This window comes from Amia ocellicauda, chromosome 16, assembly GCF_036373705.1.
Source record: "Amia ocellicauda isolate fAmiCal2 chromosome 16, fAmiCal2.hap1, whole genome shotgun sequence".
Lineage (NCBI taxonomy): Eukaryota > Metazoa > Chordata > Actinopteri > Amiiformes > Amiidae > Amia > Amia ocellicauda.
Genome location: NC_089865.1, coordinates 8,766,175 through 8,792,176, shown reverse-complemented (window position 1 = coordinate 8,792,176; position 26,002 = coordinate 8,766,175). Strand labels below are relative to the sequence as shown.

Genomic DNA, 26,002 nt, shown 5'->3' with positions numbered 1-26,002 from the left:
ATAAATAAAGCATATACAATGAAGATTATATAGATTTTCAAATTAGAGAAGAAAGTTGATTTACATTTAATGTTTATTTATGTATTATTATTTTTATGTATGTATTTCCTTAAACTATCAAAATACACAAATCAATTAGTGGAGCAGACCATTCATATTTCTGTCAATTGGTGTAATGTTAGCCACAAATCTCTTCGTAATAGAATATAAATGTCGTTTATAATAATAAAAGTTAATTTGCAAAAAAAGTTACAAAAAAGACAAATCACCTAAACATGGAAGCCCCACACCCTAAACAGTACCAAGATTGGACTGGGTATCCGAGTTGGAAAATTCACTACCTCCAGTAAATCTGTCTAATTTCCTATGAGGTGAGTGAGTCTTCAAATCACAGGTTACTGTATATGATAAATCCATGTCAAGTTTTCAAAGCAAATCAATGCAGTTGTGAGACCAAAACCATGTGGGTCTGATTTTGGTATGGTTTGTCATTGCTTTTCTTTCCATTTTCAGCAGTGACAACCTGGTAAGAACAATAAGAATGAAAATGGTTTTTTTGGACCTTGGTTTCAATTAGGTAAGTCATAGGGTGCTTAACGGTGAAATTTTAGTGGACTGTTAATAACAACATCTTTCTCCAAATTGTTTTAACTCAAGATTCAGCAGTTGTTGTTTTCCAGCAGCTGCTAGAGATATCGGACAGCCTGGAGGTCTCATCCCCTGAACAAATCCATGCTCCCATCTTGAAAGTGAAAGCACTAGCTTAGCCGGATATTAATAGTAACATACAAAATTACAGGCATGTAACTTAAATACTAAAAGTAACATGAGGTCATGCATAACTACGAATATTTTTCAAAACCCTACTACTGGCTGATCAAACAACTCAGACTGCTAAAAGTTGCAAAAATATACTTCTTATATGAAATGTTATTAAGCGGCAAGACTCATTGCCCAGATTTTATTAATCTCTCTCAATTTTACAAAAGTGTAAAATGTTTTTGTGTTCTGAATTCATGGTATTGTATTTCATACATACATGGTATTGCATATTTAATTTGAATAAATGTAAGGCTCAATACTGAGCATATTCCCAAAATATATACTAAAGTAATTTTTCCATAACCGGTGGATTGAATTCTTCTTTAAATGTTCGTTTATTACACATTCTCATCTGTTTTTTATTTTAACCCCTGTGTTTTTGATGAATAATTGAACAAAAATGTTGGACCCCCTGGGGATATTCTCAGCTGTGTTTGTATATAATAGAACACTCTGCAGTTGGATTGAACCATACTAGCAAATGGGAAAAAACACATTTTGAGGAAGACTAAGATAAGTATTGCAGGTTTAGAGAAATCTCACGATAACTTATGTATCACTGCACATTTCTCTTTGCAGCAGACTCCTACTGTGCAGTTGATAGTTTGTTTAAAACGCATATTTTGTCATTTGCTTCTCTTTAAAAAGAGCACACTTCAATTGGACAGATTAGGCCAAACCAGTTCTTTCAAAATGTGTAGTATATGTTATTAGTATGAAGTATTATTATTTTTGGAAATCGTGTTTACTTACAAATGGATATTTGACTTCTATTCTTAAAACATAATACAATATTCTACCACAATTTATACTATATGTTCAATAAATCTCCATCTTTAAAATTAACTGGAAAAAAAAGAGAGATACACAACTGAAACTCAGTAACTTCCAAACAACTAAATCCAAATAACTGAAACCACATCAAATTATTGGAGCCTTATTACATATTTATCCTGTGCGTTACCCATCTACATGACACAAACTATTATTGTTACCCACTGAACCACAAAGACCAGCAGAGTTTCCCCCTCTAACACAACTCTCATCTCAATGCATCACAACACTGTTGCGAATGTGCAAACTTCCTATAACCTAAGAGTGTTTATATTACAGTGTGGCCACTGCTGCCCAGTTCAGAGCATGCAATCTCCATATGTATGAGAGTCAGAACAGCCAGGCTGGAAGATAACTGATTTCCAAGCAGAGACAGGAACCCCTTGCTTTTTTCATACTGCAATTTTTGTAAACAATGTTAAAAAAAAAAAACATGGTCGTTTTTCTCAGTTTGTGCAGATGATACAGTCTTACTTTTCCAACATGAACTCTGTGAAATGTTCAATTTTCACCATGTCCAAAGAAAACCACAGCTAAATAATTCACAGTCACTGATGTGTTTCAATGGGCTTGATGCTCCATGAGCACACTGATGTTAATGATGACAGGCTGGTGATAATGGTTCAGTGATGCAGACAGTATCCATCAAGATAAGAGTGAGATGTCACTGATGGAGTCTTTTAGCATCATTAGCATCCATCAGCTAGAATTACAGGGCGAAACCTTACAGCAATATCTGTTATTATCAACATTGTTATTCAGTGTTGTGGCTTGATGGGTGCTTTTGCTAAAACAAGGCAGAGATAAGGAGTATCGACCAGGTTGCTGAAACTAGACTTCACTTAGTTCCACATACATATGGAAGACAGGTAAATTATTGACAGAAAAGCTGCTTGAGAAATGAATGCCATATGCTTTCATCTAGAGACTTTTTCATCTTTATAAAATAAGAAATGAGTGGTGCTGTCTAGTGTGTTTATTTGATTAAATAAACTCTGATAGTTTACAACAGAAACATGTCTATGCTTTAAACTGCTTAAATATTTAACACATTATATTTTAAAAAGAGGCCCTGTGACTTTACATCTTTACAAAATTTGTCATCACTAAATAAAATACAAAATAAAAGATATATATGTGGAGATTACTTAAAAAGACTAGTAAGTGAACAGAACATTTCAGTTTTGATGAAAAGTTTAAAAATAACTTGTCCCTTCTGAATCTTGTTATATTGTCAGAGAACAATAAAATTGATCCGTCAAACATTTTCTGGCAGCTTCTATGCCACACTCTCTATCAAGTTCAATAAGAAAAAGCAAGCCACTGCAATTTCAAAGTATACACTGCTAGCAATTGTTTCTAAAATGTGGCAAATATTCTAGTATTTCACAGAGGTTTTTACAAAATAAAAACAGATAACATGCCACAGGTTAACAACCAGTCCAGTCAAACCCTAAGATAGATCGGGATAAATGAGAAGGAAGTACTAAAGGGACTAGCAGAATTAAAAACAAACAAATCACCTGGGTCAGATGGTATATTTCCAACAGTACTTAAAGAAATGAGGGAAATTATTTATAGGCCTCTAACTCAAATATTCCAAATGACACTTAGAACAGGGGATGTGCCAACTGACTGGAAGACAGCAAATGTCATACCAATCCACAAGAAAGGGGACAAAACTGAGCCAGGAAATTACAGACCAATCAGTCTCACCTGCATCACTTGTAAAATGTTGGAAAAAATTATAAGACAGAAAATAGAGGAGCATCTTAATGAAAACCATATTCTTGGAGATAGTCAACAAGGGTTAAGATAAGGCAGATCATGTCTTACTAATCTATTAAGAGTTCTCTGAACATGCAACTGCAGCTGTAGATCATGTGAAAGCATATGATATTATATAGTTACATTTTCAAAAAGCTTTAGATAAGGTTCCACACCACAGACTGATCCTCAAATTGGAAGCTGTAGGCATTCAGGGTAATGTAAGTAGATGGATTATGAACTGGTTGATGTATAGGAAACAGAGGGTGTCGATTAGAGGAGTCGCTTCTAACTAGAGTGAGGTTGTTAGTGTAGTTCCACAGGGATCAGTATTAGGGTCTTTAATTTTTCTAATCTATATTAATGATCTGGACTCTGGGATTGTTATCAAATTTGTCAAATTTGCAGTTGATACTAAAATAGGTGGCTCAGCAGATACAATCTCGGCAGCACAGGCTATTCAAAGGGACTTATAATATTCAGTTGTGGGCCGCCACCTGGCAGATGAAATTCAATGGGGACAAGTGCAAGGTATTACATGCAGGTAACAAAAATGTCCACTATAATTGCACTATGGGAGGAATAGAACTAGATGAAGTAACGCATGAGAAAGACCTAGGAGTCTATGTGGATAAAAAATGCAAACACAATGCTAGGGTATATTGTCAAAAGTGTAGAATTGAGAACAAGGGCAGTGATGTTCAGACTGTACAATGCACTAGTTAGAGCTCATCTGGATACTGTGGACAGTTCTAGGCTCCACACTTCAAGAAAGATAATCGCTGCTCTAGAGGCAGTTCAGAGGAGAGCAACCAGACTTATTCCAGGTCTGAAGGGAATGTCCTACTGAGAGACTGAGGAACTGAACCTTTTCACCCTGGAACAGAGGAGACTACTTGAGGACTTGATTCAAGTCTTCAAAATCATGAAGAGCATCAACCACATCAAACCAGAGGAGCTTTTCCAGATCAGCAGGGACACACACACCTGGGGACACAAATGGAAATTGGGCTTCAAGGCATTCAAGACAGAAAACAGGAGACACTTCTTCACACAGAGTTGTCACAATCTGGAACAAACTCCCCAGCGATGTGGTTGAAGCTGAAAATTTAGGAAAATTTTAAAATAGACTGAATAGTGTCCTTGGATCACTCAGTTATAAATGGACACCAAACGAGCATGATGGGTTAAATGGCCTCCTCTTGTTTGTAAACTTTCTTATGTTCTTAAAATGTTCATTTCATGAGAATAAATAAAAACCAAAGATTTCAGGAGGAGTCACTTTAATAAATGTAAAGGTATTTTAAGTATTGATACATTGTAATAGAAACGGTGATCCTATTTTTATTACTACACAAACAATGGCCCTGTAGATGTAATAATATCTGCCAAATCAATTTTCCACAGTTATAAATGGAACCGAATAAAAGAAAGGCTATGTGTCATGCAAAAACCTCATTAGTTTTTTGATGGCAGTTATTGCATTTAATTATAACACAGATTATTTGATAATAGCTTATTAAATTGAAAGTTCATGGTAGTTTAAAACAAATCATGGACGTACTAGATATTTTATCATGTTTAAATATGTCTCACTTCTAATTACTTGACAAACAGGCCAAGTTTTGCATTAGGGTAGAAGGACAAAGGAATAAGTATATAATAACCCAGAAGTACTTAGTGGATTTTAGTGAGCACTTGCAGAGTGATTCAGCCCATATTAAAAACTACTCACAAAAGAGTGAATTGTTGTAAGACACTGTTAGGGGGAATACAATTTACATAATTGTTAATCATTTAAATATTACTACAGTACCCTTGTTAAATAAAATAACATTACCAAATTCACTAAGAACAGCAGTTAACTGTTCAAAATAGATCAACAACAATAACTTTTTGTAGCATTTTACTTAAAACATTTCCCATCATAACATTTCATGTGCATTAAGACAAGCCAAAAGGGGAAAGCTAAGCATCAATTTCAAAACCTGTTGTGGATTAAATCACAATTCAATGACAAACTGTAAACCTAGTGGCTGATTGATTCTTAATTCTGGCCCTTGGAAACGTACATTTTTCTTTGTTCAAATAATTAATATTATGTATCAAGCTGAGCTCTGCTTCGGACCCTTAAATGTTAATACAATTTTAGAGGAAAAAAGTTTTAGGGATCTGAGATAAAGTGCCCAGCCATGTTGCTGAAGCAGACTCACTTCAGAAAACAGCTGGATTCTTATGTCAATTAACTAAAATCAATAACATGGGCACAGCATGACAAATGGCCTCCTTTGATTTGTACCCTTTGTGCCATGTTCTTAAGGAAAATAGAAAAATAGAAAGTTTAATTTTATTCAGCACAGAACACAGAACATACTGTCAAGCTCATTACTTTTGAAATGAAATCCTATAATTGACAGTGACTTCAAATATCCTCTAGATGCAGAAAAAATGAAAATGCATACAATGAGCAATCTTTATATAACATTGGTCTTAATATTTAGCAGTTTATACCATTTTGTTATATACTAAATAGGCTGTACATTTGGAGGGTGAATGATATCAGAAGTGGAGGAATGGAGAATAAAATACATATTGATGTTTGTGGCACACTGTGATATATGTCTCCAGCTAACTGAAGCCTTGTGTGCTCATTACGCTAGTTCTAATTTAAGCAGCTTGATTAGTACCTGTCACATAGCAAGTATTGTACAGAGGTTACAAGGAAGTTATCAGATCACCACCCACAACAAATCAAGCTTTACAAAACATCAGCATGCCAAAACACAGCTCATTAAATGCAATTAACAAGTTATTTCTGCAAATTGAATCCCTTCTTGACTTCTCTCGTTCATAAAGAGCATTAGGTCAAAGCTAAGCAAGAAAAATAAAATGCCAAATGCACCTTATAGCCACATGAACACGGTGTTTGTGAGTATAACATTAAAAACTTGTGAATTGTTGTTAATAACAGCATCAATATTTGAAAATCATTATCTATAAACAAGCTATCAGCCCTCTTGGCTGACATTTGACAATGTTTAAACAGCATGATTTGTCAACCACATAGATCTCATTAGATAACACAACAACACAGTGTAGTAATTTCTGATCAAACATTGCTGGTTAAATGGGTTTGCCAGACATTACTAATGTGAATGTACCTCTAACATCAAAACAGAGAGGTGCTAAGGAGAAGGATAATGTCAATGTCTTGATTCAGCAATTGGTGTGTACACAAGAGTCATTATCCTCAAGCTGATATGCTGATGTGCTAAGTTAGTCCAGAGTCAGGTAACTCATTATTGCCAACATCCTCCTTTACAAAGCAGTCCACAACCATTCGTTTATTTGAAAGGGGACAAAAACAGTAGCTGACAAAAGTCTTATAATAATAATTATCAATAGTTTCTCTCATACAGTAGGATAAAATGAGCAAAAACTGCTTGAAAACCTTTGACCTGGTGCACCTAAAATATGTTTATTAGGAAAAATAAATTGAAAGGAGAAAATCTAAAATGTAATGGTTTTATTGTCTATATGTTATATATAAAAATACAAGTTTACTATAGAATTTCAAAATGTGTAGTATAAGACAACAGTAAATTAGCCTTTATTTTAATCGTACTGATAATACTAAAATAAGCCCACAATGTAGTTAAATCCTCAAGAAAAAATATTGCCATTTGCAGGATAAAAACACAAATGAGAAATGTTCTTTGGAAGGCTGGTGCTAAGAAAATAATCAAATGTAAATAAACAGTAAAAATCCTCCACAAAGATTAAAAAAAGAAATGATTAATGACCTGACTAGAACCTTCCTACCCTAGAGACTATTTGAAATAAAACAGATGTAAAGTGTGATTTTTTGTTTGTAGTACAAAAAACCTCATAGTTAAAAAAATAACTGAAATCTTTTTTTGTACACCCATTTTCATACATACATTTGAGGAATATATATTGCTAGCTGTGCTATCCTGATCTAATTTCCAAAGTGGAAAAGTGTTCTGTAACAGAAAAGCACCATCTTAAAGGAAACGGTATTATATTAACCCATTCTAAGCCAGTAGTTGATTGGTTTACATAGTCTTTCATTATCTCTTCCATCTAAGCATGGACTGCTGGAGACTCACAACTCACAAGTCTGCCCCTTGTGTGCCCTGTTACCACTGGCCATGTTTAGGTGGGTGTTTCCACTGTGGCTCAGGTGCACCTCCGCATGTGCCTGAACTAGAGGAGGCACTTTTTTCAACATTGTACCGGCTGAGTCCCGTACTGGTCTAGGGGATGTACTGTTATGTCCCCTTACATAGCCAGACGCTATGTCACTGCATTTTGAAATTGTAACTACAATAACGGCAGCCGCTATCGATTCGAGAGATGCGGTAGAAACTTTCCCCAAGAAGGAATGTGTGCGTTTACCTTGGGAAGACTATTACATTTGAACAGTTATTCATCTACGGGAAAGTCCCACACAGGATCAACTGCTTGGAGCAGAAAGACATTTAAAAAGTGTTTGAAAAGATTGTGAAAATCCTGATGGAGAAAGGACTGCATTAGACTGCAACACAGTGTGCAGTGACAAAATACGTTTTTTTTTTATAAATATAAATACATGCAAACATAAAAGACAAGGGTGGCCATATTTCCTGGACTGAAATCCCGTTTTTAGCTTTCCCTTTGTTTCCCTTGTAACTCCATTACCGGTAACTCACCCAGTCTTCCTCTGTATTAGGGATTCTCAGCTTGTGAGACGAGGTAACTAACTTTTGCTAAATCATGAAAGATGCATCGTTTTTTCCCCCAAGTCTCTCTAGTCCACCCACAAAGAAGTGTAAAAATGACGTTAATCTAGTGGTGGGCGGTAGTAGTTTCAGTACCAGCGTTATCTAAATGTAGTGGTTCTTATGGACTCCCAGGTGTATAAACCTTTCTTTAACAAATGCACTGATTTACTTTACGTAGTTTTTCTCACAATGTGGTGAAAATAATTTGGACTAGTAAAATTTGTGTTCGGCTAGTAAACATTTCAGGCTACTAGTCAGCTGGCTAGTGCCACAAATACTTAAGTTCCAGCACTGTTATAGTGTCAATGTTAACCAGATCATGATACAGGGAGTAGTCAAACATTTATTTTATGTAAACGCGCTGCTCAAAAAAGAATTACTAGATGAAACGGGAGCGTGGAAATTAACACTTATTTTTTCTAACAAACACCATATTTTAAATATTTTTAAAAATATCTCTAAATCATTTGCAGATATCTCTAAAGGATTTGAAGATATCTACAAATCATTTAGAGATATCTTCAAATTACTTCCTGTATTTTAGCTGAGATTATCACTTCCCGTTTCCTCATTCAGTTACATAGAAATTAATGAACAAGTTTCCAGGAAGTGATAATCTTGAACTACATACAGGAAGTCATTTTTAGATCTGTAAATGTTTTGCAGATATCTCTAAATGATAATTTGGGTTGCCAAATGCGGAAGTGAACCAAAACGTGGCCAGTGGAGATGGGGTATTAGAGCGCTACAAATCCAGAGTTTGCTGGTTTGAATCTACACTCCTTAGGAAACTGTAACTAATACCCCTTTCACATTGGCATATCTGATTCAACCCGGAGTCAGGCCGGCGCAGTGCGGCACGCTACCCACTGGCAATTTTGTTGAGCCGACCCTGAACCAGGCCGTGAATTTTACCTATTACTTTCTCAGAGCCAAGCAGGGGGTGGAGTTAACTGAACTTGTCATCACGTAGCATCAGTCTACCCGATTACTAGGTTTAAATACATTGCAAATACTTAAATTATTACTGCTATTTATATACTGGGAAAAAAATCTAAGGATTGATCTACACCAAAAGATTAAATACACCGATCAGCCATAACATTATGACCACTGACAGGTGAAGTGAATAACACTGATAATCTTGTTATCATGGCACCTGTCAGTGGGTGGGATATATTAGGCAGCAAGTGAACATTTTGTCCTCAAAGTTGATGCGTTAGAAGCAGGAAAAATGGGCAAGCGTAAGGATCTGAACGACTTTGACAAGGGACGACTGGGTCAGAGCATCTACAAAACTGCAGCTCTTGTGGGGTGTTCCCGGTGCGCAGTGGTCAGTACCTATCAAAAGTGGTCCAAGGAAGGAAAAGCGGTGAACCGGCGACAGGGTCAAGGGCAGCCAAGGCTCACTGACCCCACTCGCACGTGGGGAGCGAAGGCTGGCCCGTGTGGTCCGATCCAACAGACAAGCTACTGTAGCTCAAAATGCTGAAAAAGTTCATGCTGGTTCTGATAGAAAGGTGTCAGAACACACAGTGCATCGCAGTTTGTTGCGTATGGGGCTGCGTAGCCGCAGACCAGTCAGGGTGGCCATGCTGACCCCTGTCCACTGCCGAAAGCGCATACAATGGACACAGAGCATCAGAACTGGACCACAGAGCAATGGAAGAAGGTGGCCTGGTCTGATGAATCATGAGTTCAAGTTATTGACTTGGCCTCCAAATTCCCCAGATCTCAATCCAATCGAGCATCTGTGGGACGTGCTGGACAAAAAAGTCCAATCCATGGAGGCCCCACCTCGCAACTTACAGGACTTGAAGGATCTGCTGCTAACGTCTTGGTGCCAGATACCACAGCACACCTTCAGAGGTCTAGTGGAGTCCATGCCTCGACAGGTCAGGGCTGTTTTGGCAGCAAAAGGGGGACCTACACTATATTAGGCAGGTGGTCATAATGTTATGGCTGATCGGTGTACATTCCAGGTCCATTATGCAGCATAAGGTTTTCTTAAAGATCTGACCAACATGTAACTATAACAAAGATTTTCCTTTCTCATCCAGAGAAGCTTCCCTGAAAACTATATTAAAATAATGAAAAAAGAAATTCCAGTTCCACCCCTACAGCAAGCTTACTACAATAAATAGAATGACTTTGCAGAGCTGGGCTAATGGAGACAAAAGTGAAGATTAACATAGCTCAGGGTTTTGATAAAGGTTAATTTGGTAAAAGTATGCATCAGTTTGAAGCAATTACCAACAGCTGTCTGGCTGTACCTGTAGCATTAGGGTTACCATGGAAACCTGCAGAGCTAGTAATAGGAATGTTCCCCAGCATGACAAAGTCCTGAATTTATTCATTACACAAGTATTTACCAATCTGGAGGCTGAGAACTCCTCTGAAAGAACACTGTATTACTGTGCATAGTCAGAATGTATTTAATTACAATTCAGTTTTCATCAGCACAGATAATAAAAGATACAACATATTAAAGCAGCTGTCATGCTTTTCAGCAAATTACTATGATTATTATTATAACAATTATTATTGATGAATCTGTCTAGCACCTTTATATGAAGCAACTGATAAAAACATAAAAGCATGGTAAATCAAATATGAACCAGGAAAAGTAACAATGGACTTCCTAAGGGACAATTTTTAAACAAGTTTACACCGTCTTCTGTTGAATGCTTCAGACATAAATATATTTGGACATTTTTTGCATTTTACATTTGAAAGCAAACAATTGCTGCGGTTAGGTTTAGAGACCGTACTTTCGTACATACCTAGGAATACATGTTCCTAGAAATGTTTCATGAACATTGCATAAAACAGACACTTTACAGTAAATGCTAAAGCAGCTATACAACATAAATCCAATATCAGTACACTTTACCAAGAATATCAGTTAGTTTAACCATTATCGTTTAGAGGTTTTGCTGTATATATAGAACTGATTTTCATCACTAAAAGGGGTGAAAAATAAAACAGTTCTTAACATTTAGCTATTGAAAAGTTATATATTCTGTATTTATTCTATATATTTAACCACTCAGCATATATACAGACAGGTTAAAAATGTAAGGAAAAACCTGAATAAATGAGTGGCGGAACATAACGAATGCAGATGCCTCCAAACAGTTGTACTGCATGATACAATTAAGAAATTAACATCCTATCATGCTCTGTGGCATGTATAAAAATGCTAAGCAGGCCCAGTTTACCTATATTTTAGATCAAGGTGGCAAGAGGAAAGGATCTAAGTGACTTTGAAAGAGGGGGTCATTATTGGGGCATGAATGGCAGGAATTTCAGTCACAAATACTGCACAACTGGTTAGTGTTTTCGACGAGTGGGATAAACAAGAGAACGATACATGGTTGACTGCTTGACCCCTACAGTGAGGGGGTCCGGAGGCTCTGTTATGCTGTGGGGGCATTTTCCTGACATGGTTTGTGTCCACTTGTGCCCTTAGACGGAAGGGTCACTGCAGATCATTACGAAGTTATTCTGAGTGACCACTTTTATCCTATGGTGACACATTTCTATCCTGATGGGAGTGGTCTCTTCCAGGATGACAATGTCCCCATCCACAGGGCACGAGGGCTGACTGAATGGTTTGAGGAGTATGAAAATTATGTGAATCAAATGCTATGGCCTTCGCAGTCACCAGATCTTAATCCAATTGAACACCTATGGGAGATTTTGATAGGTAATCTCAGCAATTTTCAGCAAATTGAGCTACAGTAGCTCGTCTGTTGGATCGGACCACACGGGCCAGCTTTCGCTCCCCACGTGCATCAGTGAGCCTTGGCCACCCATGACCCTGTCGCTGGTTCACCGCTTTTCCTTCCTTGGACCACTTTTGATAGGTACTGACCACTGCAGACCGGGAACACCCCACAAGAGCTGCAGTTTTGGAGATGCTCTGACCCAGTCGTCTAGCCATCACAATTTGGCCCTTATCTAAGTCACTCAGATCCTTACGCTTGCCCATTTTTCCTGCTTCTAACACATCAACTTTGAGGACAAAATGTTCACTTGCTGCCTAATATATCCCACCCACTGACAGGTGCCATGATAACAAGATTATCAGTGTTATTCACTTCACCTGTCAGTGGTCATAATGTTATGGCTGATCGGTGTATATAACACATTTAACCTACACTGCAGAATGTTAAATACAAACAAATACACGGAATAGAGACAAAATTACTTAGAATGTTCATCGTTTTCAAATTCAATCATATAATAAGCAACAAAAGGTGCATTCAAAATGAAAACATAATTAAAAACAATTCTTTAAACCATTCTGCATCAAGAACAGTATGTAACAGTCATGTGTTTAAAAAGCAACAATTAGCGTAAATGTCTTTCAAAATCATTACACAATTTCAGGCGGAAACAATAAAGGAAGTGAATATGCCAAAATACATGGGAGTTTATTTTTAATGTAGTTAACTTTTAAATAAAGTAAGAGACGTGTTTCGCATTCAGTCGATCAACAAATTTTCTCCAAGGATACTATTTATTGTGTATCGTTTTAAATGCAAAAGCCTTGAAGATATTCTTCCCTAAATTAAAGGAGTATCATGAAAGATGTAAGTGTTTCACATTTGTTTTGTTCTTGTTAAATATCTTGTGATTATGCAGTGGTCTGTATTAACTTCACTTTCACAGCATTTAATTTCTGAATAATTTTTCACATCATTATCATAAGTCATTGCTCATCAGCAGCTAATGGCTTTGAATCCAATTAACTGAAAATGTTGTAATTTATTGTGTGATGAACCTGTGAGCAGCTTCATATGCTACAAGGACCAACCACTGGTCACTATGCAAGACCAAATCACAAAACAGGCCAGAGGGGTTTACAGAAACTATATGCACATCCGACTGCCTGCTCGACATGCTAACTGAGTAAATTGAGTTAATTCACATGAATCTTTACAGTTTGCTGCTCTTTGCTATATCTGAATCCTCTACTTGTTTGAGAAATATTTTATTATTCATCATGATATAGAATTATTCCAGTAGAAATATGATCTGAAGTGACTTTTCAAATGTATTACTAGGATGCTTACAGGAGAAGCAATGCATCATTGCACAACATAAAATAATAAAAACAAAACAGCTTCAGAAAGTTTCTGAAAGTCTGAGGTCAAATTTTAAATCAAGCTGAAGTTCTTGATTCCTTACAAATGGATTTTGCAGTTTTTCATGAAACTCGTTTTGATCATTGCACACTCTCATAATAGAAAAAGAAAAGTCTTTAAAAAAGTGTAATATAAATACTGCCGTTAGTTATATTAAGATCATATTCATTTAAATTCATATTCTAAAGACAGACAGGGAATGCCAGATTTTTATGTGCATAAAGTACTAAATTAAATATTGTAAAAATAAATGCACATTAACAAATGAAGTTATAATGTACATACTTTTTGTTTTGTTTTGTAAGGATGTTTTGCTTATTTAGGACATATTGTCAGCCAACACTAATCCCTCAGTTAGTATGAAATTATAGCAATTTTAAAAGTTAGTATGAAATTTTTTTCAACTCACTATACAGAATCATCTCTAGGATTAACAGCTAGGAATAATTATACATTTATAGCAGTGACAGATGCAACCAAATTTCATTGAATCTACTACCATTTAAAATTGCTGCTGCCATTATTTTGATAAAACCATTCTTAATGCAGCTCTTACTCTTTTACCTCAGGATATTTACAGAAAATGAGGCTTTGTTGTCTCTGTGAGTAATACCCCTTCTATTAAACTGTGAAATAAATAAAACATGGTTTCAGAATCAATCCTTCTTGTTATACTAATTGAAGAGTCCATGCAATATATCCTTCTGCAGTTTTTGTAATTTGATCACACCTCTCGACGTGAGAAGATGCTGAACAATTCTAAATAATGACATTTACAATAAGTGGATGCAATTAATAATGGTACAATATAATTAAAACCAATCTGTAACCTTTTAGCCTGGTTTGTCCTTAATATTTGCGCAAATGCAAGAGAATTCAACATTAATTGCTGTAATGATATACTGGATTCATAATGTAAGGAAAGTGCTTCGGTCTCCTGGGGATTGTTTTCCTTAGTAAATATGTGCATTAATCACACCTTTCACTTCTGTTTTGTTACTAATAAATCAGACAGAACAATGTACAAATGGCAGGCTTAACAATGTGTTTTCCTGTGAAGGTGTTTGAAAACAGATGGAGGAAAAAAAACGTACAAGCCCTGATAGTGGATTGCACTGTTGGCCATGCTTCCCAAAATTGTGCCCCTGCACCACTTCCACTCAACTTAAACTCAAAACCCTGTCAAAGAAAGGGATCCAACAAATATTATACAATGTAAATTGGTGTGTGCTGAATAAGTCAAATAGTCAAAATAAATATTTAATATTCCTCAATTAAAAACTCCAAAGGTACATGTACAAAGACTGAGTGACAAACATAAAATAATCAGGAGACCAATTATCCTTCCACAAGGCTAAAAAGGTTACAGTAAAAGAAAAGCATTCCCCAAAGGCATCGCAACATTAAATATGCTTGGATACAGGTGTTCTGCCTTTACAGTGCTCTCCTGTGTTTAAAAAATCTAGGATATGGTTTACAATGAAAAGTTAATCCTGCACTGTTTTGCAATGACTGGTTCCAAACAAAAGCCGTGTTGTGGAAAGTCAAACCAATCCAAAATGTTTATCTTAACCCATAAAGAACATCAGGAACTTATAAAAGGAAAAACATAATTAATATTCTAGGAATATGGTACGGTTAGTCAGTTAAGGGACCGGCCATCACAATATCCAGACCTCAAAGATGGGAACTGAAGAAAGCAGTTCACAAGCACAATGTTATCAAAGCTAAAGAAGGAAAGATAGTGTCAATTTTATTTGTTTAGGTCTGGAATCTGAAGGCTCACAAGAATATGGTTGGGCTCTAGTAATGCTTTTTTTTTTGTTAATAACCCTGTGCCTCTTAAAGCCAAAACTAAGAACATACTGCTGCCCTTTTTTGTTTTGTACAAACTATGGAAAAAACTACCAACCTCATTCTAAATTAATTAGATGAAAATTTTGACCATGGTTTACTGGGGGGAAAAAATTGCCTTTTGTGTCTTACATCTTTGGTTCAAACTGTTTAAGAAGGTAAAATACATTTAAAAAGCCCCAATTACATAAAAAGTTAGTTCAATTAGGCAAAAATTCAACTAGAACATAACATAACAGGCAACATTTTTCCAGTCTTCAACTGTCCAATTTTGGTGAGCTTGTGCAAATTGTAGCCTCTTTTTCCTATTTGTAGTGGAGATGAGTGGTACCCGGTGGGGTCTTCTGCTGTTGTAGCCCATCCGCCTCAAGGTTGTACGTGTTGTGGCTTCACAAATGCTTTGCTGCATACCTCGGTTGTAACGAGTGGTTATTTCAGTCAAAGTTGCTCTTCTATCAGCTTGAATCAGTCGGCCCATTCTCCTCTGACCTCTAGCATCAACAAGGCATTTTCGCCCACAGGACTGCCGCATACTGGATGTTTTTACCTTTTCACACCATTCTTTGTAAACCATAGAAATGGTTGTGCGTGAAAATCCCAGTAACTGAGCAGATTGTGAAATACTCATACCGGCCCGTCTGGCACCAACAACCATGCCACGCTCAAAATTGCTTAAATCACCTTTCTTTCCCATTCAGACATTCAGTTTGGAGTTCAGGAGATTGTCTTGACCAGGACCACACCCCTAAATGCATTGAAGCAACTGCCATGTGATTGGTTGGTTAGATAATTGCATTAATGAGAAATTGAACAGGTGTTCCTAATAATCCTTTAGGTGAGTGTATATATCGCATATGAACTACAAGACCTCACCGTAAAGACACAAAAGGTGAGTGCATGTTTCAACTTTAAACTATTTATATGAAAGTGCAAGTCTTTGTAAATAATGTAAAACCCCATTCACACTAAAACAATTGCCAGCAATTTTGTGGCATTTTGTTGCCAGCAAGGTCTGTGTGAATGGGTTATTGCCAGCAAATCGGACTAGGGTCCTAGTAAATTACCGGCAATTTTCCGGCATCGGGTCTGTGTGAATGGAGCAGGAAAATGATTGCCGGCAAAAGATGCGTCAAGTCGTTGCATTGTCCATGCATTGCGTCAGCTAACTGACGTGACCAATCAGAATAGGGGCGCATTTTTGCGACTACAACACAACAAGGTTAAGACACCTTTGAACAAGAACTTGTGACCGTAACAAGAAACCGAACGGGTCGTTAGAAATGGCAGAGGTTGAAAATAATATAGTCGCAGCAATTCTGAGTGTTATTGATGAACCAAAAGGTTGGCAATGTAATGCTAACTATTGTCACACATATGTTATATACCAATAAACCATGCAAAATATATTCTCTATACAGGAAAACGTGTTACCCCCTCACACTGGGTTTGTTTCAAACAAAATCGGTTTCATTTGATAGTTTTGAAACAATGTATCAGTGTGCTGGCTGTTCACAATTGTCTTGTGTACAAACGTGCTCAGTTCATTTGGAAACTAACTCTGGTTTGTTTTTGTGGTTCACTTCCATGTTTTCTCAGGACTCAGATCAAGTGAACTTGGTTTGTTTTGTATTAATAAAACAAAGGATATTTTCATAGTGAGTAGTGAGTCCGAACCGAACCGCTGCCCTGGTTAGAATCAATAGACCAGTAAACACAATGGAAGGAAACTGGCAAAACGGGGAAATGATCGAACTTTTATAAATATTCCTAGAATATGGGCCCGTGTCTCCTCTCCCGACTCCACAGGCTTCTATAGCATTTCATTCCTATGGCTACAGCGCTTTTGCCAGCAATCTTGGTTTTCTGTGTGAATGGATCCCTGCCAGCAATTTTCGGCATTCAAAGCTAGTGTGAATGGGGGGAAACAGAAAAAAAGCAGGTAAACGTTGCATGCAATTTCCCGCCATTTCAGTGTAAATGGGGCTTAAGTCACATTTTTGTTGTTTATCTGTTCTACCACTTTATAGAATTCTATCTACATCAGACAGTAGGTACCATTCATGCCCAGCTTCTCCGTGATAGCTTACCATATTGTCTATCTGTATTGATTTGCTCTGTTGTATAGTTATTCGTGGTTAGACACTCAGATGATAAGCTTTTCATCCAATCCACATCCTTCTCTCGTGTTTCATTGGTCAATGTCATTTTTAACACACGTAAAATCAGATTGAATCAAACTAATTTCACAGTCAGTGTGCAAGGTGGGAAAGGCAATATGCACACACTCATCTCTTTCTCTTTTCATGCAAAAATTGGATGCATCAGATCCAGTGTGCATGGAAATGTAAATATTGTGCTACTATGCATACTCGTATTGTCTCTCATTTCAGAAAAAAACATTCTACCTCCATAGTCCAGTACTGGACTGCTGTTGAAGCCATTGATGTAGAGAAGCCTGTAAACACTGAATTTAATGAGTTTTCTATATTTTTAATTATTCATGAAAAGTTTAGCACCTTTCAAAGTGAAGAGTAAAATAGCTTGGGTTTTGAGAACAATGTTACCTGTTGCTATATGCACTGTATGGAATAAAACCCTTTTTTTTTTTAAATCAATCATTCAAAGTAGTAATCGACAGATTAATCGACTATCAAAATAGTCGTTTGTCGCAGCCCTAGTTTCCACGGCCGAGCAGCCACACATGAGCCTAAGATCACTGTGCACAATGGCAAGCATCAGTTGGAGTGGTGTGAAGCTCGCCACCATTGGACTCTGGAGCAGTGGAAATGCATTCTCTGGTGTGACGAATCACACTTCACTATCTGGTCTGGCAGTCCGATGGATGAATCTGGGTTTGACGGATGCCAGGGGAATGCCAACTGTAAAGTTTGGTGGAGGAGGAATGATGGTCTGGGGCTGTTTTTCATGGTTTGGGCTAGGGAAATCTTAACGCTACAGCACACAATGACATTCTAGATGATTCTGCACTTCCAACTTGCCCTCTCCTGCATTGCATATAATGCCCCCCCATGCACAAAGCGAGGTCGATACAGAAATGGTTTGTTGAGAGTGGAAGAACTTGACTGGCCTGCACAGAGCCCTGACCTCTACCCCATCAAACACCTTTGCGATGAATTGGAATGCCAACTGCAAGCCAGGCCTAAATAGTCCAACATCAGTGCCCGACCTCACTAATGCTCTTGTGGCTGAATGGAAGCAAATCCCCACAGCAATGTTCCAACATCTAGTGGAAACCTTCCCAGAAGAGTAGAGGCTGTCATAGCAGCAAAATGGGGACCAACACCATATTAATAACCATGATTTTGGAATTAGATGTTGTTTGACAAGCAGGTGTCTGCATACTTTTGGCCATGTAGTGTATATTGTGACGTTGTGTTGGGAAAGGTGGTCAGGCACAACCCCAAACTGCCCTGCACTTCCTTGGATCCTGGGGGAAGGAATTACCGGGGACTCGCTTTTCCCTACATGACTGGCTCCCCTCCTCCATAAAAATAGCCAGCGCCGGACTTCCTGGGTTGGGAAGACAGGAGGTAAGCCTTGGAGAGTGAGCGAGCGAGAGAGAACAAGAGAAAGTAATTACACTTGGTTGCTGTGTGTTCATGTTTATATTTAAAACATGTAGAGAGGGATCCTGTTATATGTCCAGTTAGGCTCGAGAAGCTAGGTGTTTATTTTTGTCTATCTGTGTTGATTTGGCTTCACAAGCACTGTGTCTTGTAAATAAATAACCATTTTAACACCTAAATATGTCTTGAGTTTCAAGAGCCCTGCCTTTTAGACTCCCGGAAGTGCGTGTAGTACCTCCACACTCCCACTATATATTATATGATATATATATATATACAGTGGGGGAAAAAAGTATTTGATCCCCTGCTGATATTGTAAGTTTGCCCACTGACAAAGAAATGATCAGTCTATAATTTTAATGGTAGGTGTATTTTAACAGTGAGAGACAGAATAACAACAAAATAAAAAAAAAAATGCATTTAAAAAAAGTTATACATTGATTTGCATGTTAATGAGGGAAATAAGTATTTGACCCCTTGGACTTAGTACTTGGTGGCAAAACCCTTGCTGGCAATCAAAGAGGTCAGACGTTTCTTGTAGTTGGCCACCAGGTTTGCACACATCTCAGGAGGGATTTTGTCCCACTCCTCTTTGCAGATCCTCTCCAAGTCATTAAGGTTGCGAGGCTGACGTTTGGCAACTTGAACCTTCAGCTCCCTCAACAGATTTTCTATGGGATTAAGGTCTGGAGACTGGCTAGGCCACTCCAGGACCTTAATGTGCTTCATCTTGAGCCACTCCTTTGTTGCCTTGGCTGTGTGTTTTGGGTCATTGTCATGCTGGAATACCCATCCACGACCCATTTTCAATGCCCTGGCTGAGGGAAGGAGGTACTCACCCAAGATTTGACAGTACATGGCCCCGTCCATCGTCCCTTTGATGCGGTGCAGTTGTCCTGTCCCCTTAGCAGAAAAACACCCCCAAAGCATAATGTTTCCACCTCCATGTTTGACGGTGGGGATGGTGTTCTTGGGGTCATTCCTCCTCCTCCAAACACAGCGAGTTGTGATGATGCCAAAGAGCTTGATTTTGGTCTCATCTGACCACAACACTTTCACCCAGTTCTCCTCTGAATCATTCAGATGTTCATTGGCAAACTTCAGACGAGCCTGTACATGTGCTTTCTTGAGCAGGGGGACCTTGCGGGCGCTGCAGGATTTCAGTCCTTCACGGCGTAGTGTGTTACCAATTGTTTTCTTGGTGACTATGGTCCCAGCTGCCTTGAGATCATTAACAAGATCCTCCCATGTAGTTCTGGGCTGATTCCTCACCGTTCTCATGATCATTGAAACTCCACGAGGTGAGATCGTGCATGGAGCCCCAGACCGAGGGAGACTGACAGTTATTTTTTGTTTCTTCCATTTGCGAATAATCGCACCAACTGTTGTCACCATCTCACCAAGCTGCTTGGCGATGGTCTTGTAGCCCATTCCAGCCTTGTGTAGGTCTACAATCTTGTCCCTGACATCCCTGGACAGCTCTTTGGTCTTGGTCATGGTGGAGAGTTTGGAATCTGATTGATTGATTGCTTCTGTGGACAGGTGTATTTTATACAGGTAACGAGCTGAGATTAGGAGCACTCCCTTTAAGAGAGTGCTCCTAATCTCAGCTCGTTACCTGTATAAAAGACACCTGGGAGCCAGAAATCTTGCTGATTGATAGGGGATCAAATACTTATTTCCCTCATTAACATGCAAATCAATTTATAACTTTTTTGAAATGCGTTTTTCTGGATTTTTTTGCTGTTATTCTGTCTCTCACTGTTAAAATACACCTACCATTAAAATTATAGACTGATCATTTCTTTGTCAGTGGGAAAACATACAAAATCAGCAGGGGATCAAATACTTTTTTCCCTCGATGTATCTGTATATGTATATATATATATATATATATATAATTATGGACAATCTATTGTATCTATGTTCACTTTTTAATTAAACTCCACACACTGCCACAGCAGATAGAGTCTTCACAAGCTAATGCCTTGTCAGATTCTTCACTGGGAAGAGATGGAGGACTAGGTAAAGTAATTTACACTGGGGAAAACTTTATCTGCTTTGATGCTGTTAGATGTCTAGTTAATTAAAAAAGGTATTTCGAAACATCTTGATCTTGTAATCCAGTATCGAGACAGACGTCAGCCAAGAGGTATTTCATTGAAAATGAGGTGTAGAAAGAAAAAAAACATTAATGAAATACATACATACTTCAAAATTATTTATAGTGAAAAGGAGTAAAAACTGAATAAATCTGCACTACAATGCAGTAACAAAATTCAGCATAAAGATTCTGAATATTATTGATGTAAGGCAAAATAATTCGACAATCTGTATTAACTGCAGATTTGGATGTTTATGAAACCTTACCAGAAAGAAAAAAAATTTGATCAATCAGTTTTCATTTGGGAAAACAAAATCTATGTAGGATTGGAAAGTGGATGCATTCAGGCAGTTTGGAGTGCAATATTTACAGAAATTCATCTAAATTCTGCATATAAATTAAGATAAATTATGGAATTAGGGATACTTTTTGATCCAGGCTAGGGTTTGGGTTAGGGTCCCTGGTAAACATACACTGAAGGTTAAGGTTGAGTTACTTTTCCACTGACATTACTTAATCAAGTGTATATTTGTATTGGCCTGGCATGAAACTTTGGTGTTGCCTAGAATTAAGCATACTGATGTAACACAATGGGTTATAGTGAAAAGCTTCTCCATTCTGCACTGCACTGCAATGCAATTCCCCAGATCAGCATACAATTTCTGTTGGATAAAACAAACTTATCATCTCTCCTTAAGGAAACGTATGTAAAATCGACAAACACATTGATGTGTTGAGCCTATGCTAAAACATTTAGTTTGTAACTTGAAGGGTTTTTGTTTGAATGACCTATGGACATTTGTTTTTTAAATATATATATTTTTAAAATTCATATGCAAAGGAACCCTAAACAAACAGCCAGACCTCATCCTAAATTCGGTAAATCGTAAAGAACTAAAGCCTTTGAAATTGATCCATGGCCTCCCTGGTCGCTTAACTTAAACCCCTTTGACGTGTTTATAAGATGAGCTTCACTGGAAATGCAAAAGAAATGTGCTAACAACATTAATGTGCTCTAAGGACTGAATGTGCATTTTGATTAGAAATGGATGCAGTAAACTGTCAGAAAACATGTTCTCTGTTGCATTTTCTCTTAAGACTGCCATCCAAATTATATTTTTTTCAGTAAGATTGTCCAAGTCTCCCCATAAACTTGAGTATCAGTGCCTAGAAAGCTGTTTTTCTGAAGCATGCTAAATTAATAAGCTTCACATTTTCAGTAATTACATCTGCTGCATTTTTCTAAAACCTGTTCTACTTCACTGATGCTGAGTAATTAATTCTATATCAAAACATACTTTAAAATGTGTGTTTAGAGGTGGGGTGTAGTGCTGCCATTTAGTGATGCCTCATCACAAAATTTATTTGGCTGGCTTTGCCCTTCGGTCTTGAAGCTCAACAAAGAGGAAACCTTACTTGATCCTAGAAAGCAATTAAGCAAGCATGCAAAATTAAGTCTATCTTCAGAGTTTCAACAAAATATATTATATATATATATATATACACACACACACACACACACACACACACACACAGTTAGGTCCATAAATATTTGGACAGTGACAGAATTGTCATAATTTTGGCTCTGTACGCCACCACAATGGATTTGAAAGGAAACAATCAAGATGTCCTTTAAGTGTAGACTTTCATCTTTGAGGGTAGTTGCATCCAAATTGGGTGAACGGTGTAGGAATTACACCCATTTTTATATGTGGTCCCCCCAATTTTAGGGGCTCAAAAGTAATTGGACAAAGTAACATAATCATGAATTAAATTGAGTTTCAATACTTGGTGGAAAATCCTTTGCAGTCAATGACTGCCTGAAGTCTGGAACCCATAGACATCACCAGATGCAGGTTTCTTCCCTGGTGATGCTCTGCCAGGCCTGCACTGTGGCTGTCTTTAGTTCCTGCTTTAGTTCCTGCTTGTTCTTGGGGCAGGATTTGCTACCAAGTATTGAAACTCACAATTTAATTCATGATTATGTTAGTTTGTCAGATTACTTTTGAGCCCGTGAAATTAGGGGGACCACATATAGAAATGGGTGTAAATCCTACACCATTCACCCAGTTTGGATGCAACTACCCTCAAAGATGAAAGTCTACACTTAAAGATCATATTGATTGTTTCCTTTCAAATCCATTGTGGTGGCATACAGAGCCAAAATCATGAAAATTGTTTCCTTGTCCAAATATTTCTGGACCTGTATCTCCTGTATATAAAATGTTCCTACATGCATTTTGTTGGAAGCATCACAGTTCAATGTAGGAGGCTTGCTCAAGGTGGGCAACAGCCCCAGACCCTTCAATGATAAAACTGACTTTTTGGATTCTTCATGATCAAAGCAAGAAATCCACGGACAGTTAATGTATTTGTTGAACTTCCAGCCTATATATTTTTTAAATGTCAGCCTGACTATTTCAAATGCTAACATATGCAAGTATATATTGAATTGACTTCTCCCAAGCATTCAGCTTTTGGAAATCACATAATATAACTACAGCTACAGCATAAAAGTAGGCATATTTTCTTTGTATGTCTGGATTCAAACTTGGCAAATTATGTGATCAACTGTAAATGGAACTTATTGGTCAAAAAGTATAAATGTCAAACTTTTTAGGAATAAAAGTCTTTTAACCATTTTTATGTCAGAGTTGTTAAAATGCCTTGACTAAAATTGTCATAAAAATGTAATGTTTCACTGTATTTTTGACATTCTGATAACAAAAGCAGCAATTTAAAAGAGAGGTTGTCATGGTATTTTCAATAGACGTCCTTGTCAAAACCTCCACCATGGGGTATTTTCCTGATGTTTCTGACATTTTGGAAGCAGTGGGGTGAATGCTATTTTAAACAAAAATCTTTACATAGACTGCATGTTGAAAATCGAACCACAAGTACTTTTTAATAATCTAATGTAGTCTCAATTAATTCATGATTCTAGGGGAAAACAACAATATAGATAAATGCAGTCTCTGCACTTTGGCTGAAATGAAACAGTAGAGAAAGGAGAAAGGATTATTTGTTTTATAACTGCTGAATTCCAATATAGGTTAAATATTTGTATTTGAAATGCATGTAAGTCATTCTCGAAAGAATCATAAAACCTGGCCTACATCTGCAATTTTCCAATGTCAGCTTTATGTTGCTCACTGACACTTTACATTTTAATCTAAAACCACATCTCCTTTATTTATCATTTGAACTTTTAAGAAGCATCTTAATTTTCATATCTAAACCTCTCAATAGGCTTTAGAACTTTTGAGTAGCATTTCATTAACTGAACTAAAGTTCTACTGAAAAGAGAAAATAACAGTTACCATATCCTACACTCCCTGCAGCTCATGTTAGATTGCTTTATCCTTTGAGGAAAATGAATACTAATCCCAGTCTTATTCATATATACTATTAAAAAATATGATCTGAACAATGACATTGTTTAGAGAAAACCTGACATTAATCTTTTTCATATTTTATCCTGTAAATTATTGTTTTATTATTATTATAGTGCTACAACAGCTAAATAAAATTTTCCATAATAGTAATAATTATGCATATATTACTTACAACTCGAAAATCTTCCATTTTGCACTTGAGGTTTTCAAATGTACAATGAATCATCATCGAAGAAAGGTCAGGGCCTGTCCGTTCGTAAAACTCTGTCCAGTTATAATTACAGTATCTACAGTATTTTATTTTTTCCACAGAAAACAACGCAGTAAGACGTTTTACATCCTCTTCATCCAAGATAGAAAAATCAAGATCACTTTCTGTAAAACCAAGGGCTTTAAAGTCACATGTCTGTAACTGAGAAAATCTGACTGAATTTGTGTTACAGAATGTTATTGCTGGGAAAACCTTGTCTCCATCAGTTATCTCTTCCAGTTTGGTGACATGAGGATACGTAAAGTACGTTGAGACCACGCCAACTTGGTGGTAAATCAAAATAGAAAGGCATACAATAAAAGCCACTATCCACATGCACCGCTTCCCAGTGAAGGGTCCAGGGGTGGCTACTTGTGAAAGACCGTGGAGAGAAGAACTATTAGCAAACTCCTCTAGGCTTGTCAGTCTTGTCCCATGCGGTATTTCCTTGGAATTGGCTTTTGAAAAAAAGCTGTGACAATCAGGTAAGGTAAAGGTTTTTCTTCTAAACACTGCGGCCATTGTAATTGCTACTGCTGGAGTCAAAGCAAGAATGAAAACTTACAACACACCAAACCGTGGGTTTATATAGCATTCTACCACATGCCATGTGATTGTAGGCAGGGCTCATCAATTATATAATATTCCCTATTCAGTATTAAACTCTTATCAACAGCAAAGTTGTAAAACATAAAAAGGTCATGTGCAATATGTATTAACTTTTCAATTAAAAAGATACCATTCTAATGCACTACCAGAAATGGAGAAAACAGAAACTTCCCGAGAATTACTTTACCACAAACACATATCTAGATCAATTAAAATAAATGAGCTAGCAATACACCAGATAAAAGCCTTTTCTTTTTAATGTTGATGTAAAATATAAAAATATCACTGCAGTGGTATCTTCTAATAGCCCAGCAACCTCATGATGCTCTGGAGAATTGGCAAGAGGTCTCATTGATCGGCTGGTTGACTGGCAGCCTTGCCTCAAAGCATTAAAATAAGGTTTGGAAGAAGTGCTCCAAGAATGATAGATTTTCATAAAAGACACTTTCAGTAATTAAAATATTTAAAAGTCTGACACATATTCAAGCACAGGGATCATTGTGTACATTGGCCTGTTACGCTGATGTCTCTCCTCTGCACACATTAGAGATGACCTCTCAACAGTAGAGCATTGGTCTTTTGGGGTAGCAATTTCTACCTTTGTCCTGGGCTGTATGGATTAGCCAGTCAGAGCTGTGCCTGTGAGGGGGGTTCAAATCCAAGGTCTGACCTCATACATCACACTGGGATTTGGATCAATTGAAATGGAGGATAGCAAGAGGTGAGTTTAACAAGACTCATTGTGTACACTGGGCTACCAGTGCAATGTTGTCCTACAAATTTCCCATAGTCTGTCCAATCCAATCAATCAATTTAAGCATTTAAAAAAATAATAATAATAAT

At 37.2% G+C, this 26,002-nt stretch overlaps 1 protein-coding gene across 1 annotated transcript in view; it reads right to left on the bottom strand.

The window, feature by feature from the left end:
* asic4a (acid-sensing (proton-gated) ion channel family member 4a) overlaps positions 1 to 25,062 on the bottom strand; it is a 190,700-nt gene extending 165,638 nt beyond the window's left edge. The window contains exon 1 of the mRNA XM_066688387.1: positions 24,473 to 25,062. Coding sequence (XP_066544484.1) covers positions 24,473 to 24,886 — 414 coding nt within the window. The 5' untranslated portion in view covers positions 24,887 to 25,062. The remainder of the gene's footprint in view (positions 1 to 24,472) is intronic.
* Positions 25,063 to 26,002: the final 940 nt, after the last annotated feature.